The 8,611-nt window shown below is 44.6% G+C and overlaps 1 protein-coding gene across 1 annotated transcript in view; it reads right to left on the bottom strand.

The window, feature by feature from the left end:
• Positions 1 to 1,384: 1,384 nt before the first annotated feature.
• Positions 1,385 to 8,611, bottom strand: part of agbl4 (AGBL carboxypeptidase 4) — a 448,634-nt gene continuing 441,407 nt past the window's right edge. The window contains exons 12-13 of the mRNA XM_079505215.1: positions 2,156 to 2,249; positions 1,385 to 1,673 (exon numbers count right to left, since the gene is read on the bottom strand). Coding sequence (XP_079361341.1) covers positions 1,565 to 1,673; positions 2,156 to 2,249 — 203 coding nt within the window. The 3' untranslated portion in view covers positions 1,385 to 1,564. The remainder of the gene's footprint in view (positions 1,674 to 2,155; positions 2,250 to 8,611) is intronic.

The raw sequence follows: 8,611 nt of genomic DNA, 5'->3' as shown, positions 1-8,611 counted from the left end.
TTGTGACTCGTGACCAGAACTAACCAATCAAATGTCTTGTGTGCAACCAGTGGTTTTGCGCAGTTAAGTGAGCCTGGGACCGAGGCTAGTGGTTTTGGCAAACAGTTTGCAGAATGGGTACAGACTGACAGTGATTGCATCAAAATATATTTAAAACACTAAAAGTAAAAGTACTCTTGTAGGCTATTCAGAAACCTTTTTTCCTCCAACTTAAAAAAATGTGTCAAAATCTTTTGAAAGTACAGATTTTCAAGCTCCCCAAGATGTGAGGTTGTAAATTGCCTATTTTCAAAAGTACAAAGTATGAAATAGGGCTTATAATTATTATTAATTGATACATTTTTAAATTTAAATTTTGAAATGATAATCTAAATCTACAAAGTAACTTCCAACTAAAGCTGTCAAATAATTGGAGTAAATAGTACACAATATTTGCCTCTGAAATGTAGCGGAGTACAGCTGAATAAATATATTTAGTTACTTTCCACTTCTTGCACACATAAAGAAGAGCACTGGAAATTCAAATTAGCTTTCACAGCTTTCACATTCATCTGTTTATTTCATTCCAGATAATACAAAAGTGTTCCAGAAAATCCAGAACCATTCTTAATCACATCATTCACACATTCACTCCGCCACGTTATTTTTAATAAATAAAATGCTTTGCCATGTAAACTACAAGTTAATGTGGTATTGTCTACTTCAGTGGTTCCTAAAAACTTTTCAATCCAAGATGAATTAGGCCATGGACCCCTTAACTCTGTGAGTGTATGGAACCGTAACTCCATTTGGTTCCATTTGTGTAGTCTCAGAGTTACAGAACCGTACGACCATCTTGTCCCTCACTATCAACCCTTCGGACCCCTGGACGGTCCCTGGACGGATCCCACTTTGAGAACCACTGGCCTACTTTATGTGTTCTTCAAGATTCTGTATTGCTTTAAGAGAGGGTGATGTGGGTCCTAGTGGCTACAACATAATGATGTCCAATGTCAAAGTATGTACTAAAAGAATCATAAAACTAGTCAGAAATATTTACTCATGCATAGAGAAAAACAAATGCTGTGCAGCCTTACGTAAAAGCACATTTTAGTGAAAGCAAGAGCAGCTGCAAAATGAAGGCCTTAATTGAACACTGGAACAGTCCTTCTTCTGCATCAGGCAGGAAGGAAGATTGTATCAGAGTATACATTTGTATACTATCTATCTATCTATCTATCTATCTATCTATCTATCTATCTATCTATCTATCTATCTATCTATCTATCTATCCTCTAAAGCTTAGATGATTTTTGAGTAGTATGCCTGCCCGTAATATTCCACTTTTGTACAATTGTACCACGATATACACGTAACACTGGACCAACTTGCTCTTGTGACAGAGTGTTGTGAGCCATACAAGTTAACACATTCCGGCTCATACGACATGGAAGAAATGTATGAAAACTGTCTTTATAGCCAAGAAGTGGTATAGCGCTTGCTTCTGAAGGTGACGACTGAAGGATGCGTCCGTTCTGGTGCTCTGCATTTAATAAATGTCCAGGCTTTGTCTGTTTGTTGGTGTCTACTGTCGGACACCTGCACTCTTCCTCTCCTTCTCACTGTTGGCTTTCTCTCTGTCACCCCTGTTGCCCTTCCCGTTACTATTACCTGCATGGGAAAACACTTCAGGACTGGTGACGCACGCATGCACACGCGTGCACGTACATAACAGACACACACACGCACGCACGCACGCACGCACGCACGCACGCACGCACGCACACACACACACACACACACACACACACACACACACAGCACACACAATTTTGTTCATTGAGCATTACAGATGCGTATTGCTGCAATGTCAGGGAATAAAATGTATATATCACGTATACGAGATACGTACGTGATAATATCAATATAATTTATAACGTGATATGGTATCACGTATCTCGTTAAAATTGATTTCTTTCTTATCTGACATGGCAGGAATACGCTTTCATACAGTGTAATTCAGCAAATAGCAATACAAGACATTGCATACAAATTGCATCATGTACATGTCAATTACAGACACATACTGTACAAGTCCATTATAGAACATATTATCTATAATAATATTATCTCTGTGTTTACGGTATGTGGATTTCTTTTTTTTTCTAATGATTACCTTTGAATATGAACTGGTCTGTTGTCCTTGATGAGATTGTTGAGTTTGTAGTAATCTAGGAAGGTTCTGGCCACATTCCTGCCCAGTTTCATGTCTGAGAAGGCAGGGCGTTAAGTCTGATCATTTCAGGTTTGCTTACCTTACCTATACCACAACAATGTCTCCTGTCGCGACCGTAATTCAAAAACATTACCAAAAGAAAGAAAAAAATTGAAGTCTGAGGGGAAGGAATGGTACATAGAAGACATACAAATATTTTTGATTTGTGTGATTTAGATTTGCATGACATATTCAGATGCATTTGTTCACAACATTAAATCTTTGATACTGGATATGAATCAACCTGATTCAAAAAGGCCACATAGTTTCTTTCCTGCACATCTAGTCGGTTGCAGTAAATAAGCATATAGTAGCGGGTGGAGAAATGTGCAGTGTAAATCCTGGGGGGACAACACTCTGTGTTGTGCACTAAGTGAAGCTAAATCAACTGCATTTCAGTCCAGTCAGCCAAATGCATGAAGCTGGCATGAATCACACAGTAGCAATTACTTACTGCTGAGACCTTATTAAAATTCACAGGTGAATGCATGGTCGCACACATCACCCTCCCAATCCCCACTCACCACATTAGAGACAATATCAATAACTTCACTTGTATAAAACAGTTGGGCCTCTGTGAGTGCTGTTGCTATGCTTGTGATCATTAGGCCAACGGGGCAAGTAATGATGACAATCTGGTTCAGGTAATGATGAAGGGGAGAACTGCAGAATACCAACAATGGCCCCAATCACTATTGAGGATTTAGCAAATACAAATACATGCAGACCATGTACTGTAACTGGGTAGTACTGGAATTCATTTTTACTCAAGCCAAAGTGACAAAACACCTATCCATCTCCAATCCATTGTTTCCTCCATTTGCACATTATCCATCCATCCAACCCGAAAACCCTTATTGTATTCATGATACATCTATCTATGAATTCAATCATCTCATATCTATCCATCCACTCACCTATTCATGCGTCCATCCATCCGTATTACCCCCATCCACCTGTCCATCTGTCAAGCCACCCACCCACCCACCCATCTGTATTCAATCATTAAAAGACATTGCCATTTTCCTGTCGCTGTGCATTGATGTTCAGAACAGCTACCTCCATTCTTCACTAGGCTGTATCCAATGATGGAACAACACAGAGACATAATCTGTCACCTTTCCCTGTCATTACCTTGTTGATGCTCAGATATAGCCTGTAGCCCTGCCGGCCTGTCTGTCTGTCACACCCCTGTGATTGAAACAACTGGCCTACAGAGAAACAGGGGGAAAAATGAGGCAGTGATTCAGTCAGGTTTTTATTTTTATTTTTCCAATTTGTTCTGATGGTCAAGGAAATTGACCGGTGCCACATATATCTTGGTTGCTTTATAGGTGAAAAGCTATTGTCCGAAGCTGTTAACTTATAAACCATCCATCCTGGGCTGTCTGGGTGTCGACCTGCCCTCTGTTTCTTATTATGGCTTGCACAACACATTTCACTGATGAACCCTAGCACACATGCACATGGGTGTTGCCTGTAAAAGTGAGCCTCACCGTGACCAGTCTGTCACCTTGGCCTGTGAGAGTGAGTTTGTGTTTGTGTGCTGGAGTGTCTCTGTGGGTCTTCATTCTTCACTCAGCAGGCCGATGGCAACTCTCTCTGCGTGACTCCAGAATCTGTGTTTACACCCCATCTGGCTGTCTGTCTACAACTCCTGGATCAGACCAGAACAGTCGCGTGTGCGCATGTGCACGTGTGTGCGCGCGCGTGTGTGTGTGTGTGTGTGTGTGTGTGTGTGTGTGTGTGTGTGTGCGTGCGTGCACGTGCGTGACGTGTGTGCGTGCATGCGTGCGAGTAAACCAATCTGTCTGTCTATCTGCCTGTCTCTCGGTCTGAGAGAAAGAGAGAGAGAGAGAGAGAGAGAGAGAGAGAGAGAGAGAGAGAGAGAGAGAGAGAAAGGGAGCATGCATGCGTACTCTACACATGCGTGTATTAGTGGAGCAACCTCTCAATCTGGCACATTTCTTTCCAAGTCAAGTGGTTCTGTAGGTTATCTTTACAGTACTTTGATGTATAAACACCTAGTTCACAACTAAATTGACAAAAACATACTCATAATGTGTTTTCAACATGACGAACACACACACAAACACGCGTTCGCTCTCTTTTGCATGTACCCTTGACATCTTCACTGTGACCTCCAGAAAGTTTTCTGTGTTTCCCTCCCTTCTGTGTGATCAACAGAGGCTGGTGCCAGCCCTGAACTCTCTGACCAGCCGCGCTCAGCGACAGAAATAGCTCCCGGAACCCAGCGCGCGCAGATGGCCTCTCAGCTTGGCTTGTCACGACTCAGTGTCTATTACAGGAGTTTCATGATAGACGGGCAGCTTCTGAAGGAGAACTTCATCAGTGGGTCGAACAGTGGGGGAAACAGAGGATGCCCTGTTCAGCTGCTTCTGGCCCACTTCCAGGAGCAATAAGTGGGGCTGGAACGTGGATCTGTTGCCACTGCAGCAGGAAGTGAGGTGCAGGCGAGCCAGGTAACAGTCAGAGGGCTGTGGCTTGGTTTGACCGTAGTGGGAAGGAGGAGGAGAGATCCAGGAAAACTAAATCTGCTGCTGCAATCTGCATACATTTCTCAGTAATAAACCAACCTAAGCTTGATGTAACGCCGTCTGTTCAATTCCTTTTCCACAGTAGTCAACTCGATGTTTTTTTACGTATAAAGTAGCAATACTGGAATGTAGAAATATTCTGTTACAAGTAAAAGTCCTGTATTGGACATTTTACATTAGTGAAAATTCAAAAGGAGTGGCGAGACTATGTGTTGCACCTTGTTCATCCATCCATCCTTGTCTTATCTTCGGCACCGTTGGGCCAATCGCAGTGACACTGTGCATGCACACGCCCTGGATGCCAGAGCTAGAGCTTCACTAGGAGGTTATTTTTTGCAAAACAATTGTTTTGATATTACTCCTACAGATTTTGTCCAAACATCACACAAATTGGTACACATTTATCTCTATACTAGTCACCTGATCAAGATGGATCTGTCCGATATTGCTCGCCCACATTAACCTACTTGACCGGACGGAGACCTGCGCTCTGAGGGGTTTACTTTTGTAAACATGTAATGTGACAATAAAGATGATTCTGAATCTGATTCTAAGGTTGTAGATCCACTATTTTTGAATAGCCAAAGTATAAAATAGGGCCAAGTGGTTAATATATGTTTTGGAATAATTGTCTAATCAAAAAGTTACTTTTCAAATAATTGTTGAGTGAAACATTTGGCATGTACTGTAAATACTCTGGCCCGGACGGTTAGCTCAACTGTCTGAGCACCTAGGCTGATGAGCCATCCTGACGGCGTGCCGCGGGTTCTACTCCCGATCCCGGTGGCCAATCTCTCTCCCCATTTCCTGTCAGTCTACTTTCAATAAAGGCAGAAAAAGCAAAAAAGAAAATGTAAATACTCAAGTAAAGTAAAAGTACCTCAAAATTGTACTTGAGAGTAATGTGCTTACATTACTTTCCAGCTCTGAGTGTAAGACCTTACAGATGTTATGCTGAACCTCTGCCTTCACACCATGTCAAAACAGCATAAACAATCACTGATCATAATCTGATCTAGAGAGGTCACGGGAGTTGTTTATGTGAGAAGAGGGAACTGCATCCCGTCAGCGCCCTGTCTGCCAGTCACTGAGGTGTGTAAGACTCTTTAATATCTCGGTACACACTCGGCTCGTGTCCAATCGATAGCGGGCCTTTGTCACAGCTCAAGGGCACGACACCCTGGGTGCTGATGAGGGAAGGGACAAACGAGACAACAGAGAAATGGACATCATGATTTGTTTACCGCAGCTGTTTACCGTCGATGGCGGCATTTAACGGCTCCTTGCGTCATGCTCCCTGGTGCCGTGGCCCTGAGAGACGAGCAGACGAGCTGACAGACAGACAGACAACGAGACAATGACAAAGAGGACAAGGCGACGGTGGAATCTTGTCCAGATCAGACAGGAGCTAACGAGGAGACAAACGAGGGGACACTGGATTCATCAATACAGCCCACTGACAGGACCTGTCACAGATGGGACATGTGGAGAACTAATTAGCAATGCTAATTAAGTGACAGGTCAACAACAGCAACAACACAGAGAGGCACATGTATTAGCCCCAAAAGAAAACCCACACCCTTCCTCCCTGAGCAGATGAAGACCCACATCCGTCCTCCCTGAGCAGATGAAGACCCACATCCTTCCTCCCTGAGCAGATGAAGACCCACATCCTTCCTCCCTGAGAAGATGAAGACCCACATCCGTCCTCGCTGAGCAGATGAAGGCCCACATCCTTCCTCGCTGAGCAGATGAAGACCCACATCCTTCCTCCCTGAGGAGATGAAGACCCACATCCTTCCTCCCTGAGGAGATGAAGACCCACATCCTTCCTCCCTGAGCAGATGAAGACCCACATCCTTCCTCCCTGAGCAGATGAAGACCCACATCCTTCCTCCCTGAGCAGATGAAGACCCACATCCTTCCTCCCTGAGCAGATGAAGACCCACATCCTTCCTCCCTGAGGAGATGAAGACCCACATCCTTCCTCCCTGAGGAGATGAAGACCCACACCCTTCCTCCCTAAGCAGATGAAGACCCACACCCTTCCTCCCTAAGCAGATGAAGACCCACACCCTTCCTCCCTGAGCAGATGAAGACCCACATCCTTCCTCCCTAAGCAGATGAAGACCCACATCCTTCCTCCCTGAGCAGATGAAGACCCACATCCTTCCTCCCTAAGCAGATGAAGACCCACATCCTTCCTCCCTAAGCAGATGAAGACCCACACCCTTCCTCGCTGAGCAGATGAAGACCCACATCCTTCCTCCCTGAGCAGATGAAGACCCACATCCTTCCTCGCTGAGCAGATGAAGACCCACACCATTCCTCGCTGAGCAGATGAAGACCCACATCCTTCCTCCCTAAGCAGATGAAGACCCACATCCTTCCTCGCTGAGCAGATGAAGACCCACACCCTTCCTCGCTGAGCAGATGAAGACCCACATCTTTCCTCCCTGAGCAGATGAAGACCCACATCCGTCCTCGCTGAGCAGATCCTGTGTCTACGTTGGACACAACCTTTGACACGATCCTGTTTCTGGTTTGAAAGAAACAGGAAGGTTTTCAATTCAATTTCTCCCCAGAACAAGCAAGCAGGCATCGGGCTATATTAGCTCACTGGTAAAAAAAAAAGACCACTTTAGAGATCTTTGAACTCTCCCAATTAAGTCGGTGTGTCTGCCTGCCATCATCCACGCTAAGTACTCTGATAATGAGTACTGACGTCATGGTATACCCACTGACAACAGGTAGGAGTTACCAAGGACAGTGCTCATGAGGTTCTCTTGATGACAGTGACACAGGCTATGCAAATTGCAAAACACACCAAAAAAAGGTTAAAACATCCACACACATCGGTTTAAAACTCCCACATAATTGTATTAATGGCGCAAGTTATGCGCACGCACGCACGCACGCACGCACACACACACACACACACACACACACACACACACACACACACACACACACACACACACACACACACACACACACACACACACACACACACACACACACACACACACACACACACACACACACACACACGCATGCACACTGTAAGCACTATGTGTGTGTGTGTGTGTGTGTGTGTGTGTGTGTGTGTGTGTGTGTGTGTTACAGTACAGTTACATGTGCTGTGTGATGCTGGTGGTAATGGAGCATATTTACCTCCGGGCTAAGTGATTTGCATTCTTGTCACATGCCGTCCATTGGAGCATCAAACGCGTCAGTGATGCGTGTGATGCTCCATTGGCAGCTGTGGTATTCACGCACGTCCCTGGCGGAGTCCCGCCGTCATGGAGCGGAGTGGCGTGTGTCTGGGTGTCAGTGCCTTGTCAGACACATCTCACCACAGATGAGGAGTGTTGTATATGCGCGCACGTGTATATCATGCGTACATATACAGTGACATGAAACGCTCGTGTTCATGCTACATCAACCAGACCACCAGACAGACGTGTCTGGGCTTATACTGTGCTTACATGTACCAGTGCATATATAGGACACAGAACCCCCCATTTGATATACGATTTTTAATATTGCTGGGTCACCAGTGTTCATTTGTACAAATGAAACCAAATGGATCCATAAGGGTCCATTTGGTTCCATTTGCACACTCACAGGTCCGCTTGGTTCATGATAGGGTTGGACCGATCCGATTATGTGATCGGAAATCGGGGCCGATCGGGTGATTTTCAAAAGATCGGAATCGGGGGAAAAGGTCCGTCTGATTGGAAATCCTTTTTTATTTTTGCTTTTAGTCAAAATAAGAATAATCTTGCATTACGATAAG

This window comes from Electrona antarctica (assembly GCF_951216825.1).
Source record: "Electrona antarctica genome assembly, chromosome: 7".
Classification (NCBI taxonomy): Eukaryota; Metazoa; Chordata; class Actinopteri; order Myctophiformes; family Myctophidae; genus Electrona; species Electrona antarctica.
Note: the sequence above shows the minus strand (reverse complement) of the source record. Positions and strands in the feature narration are given on the sequence as shown.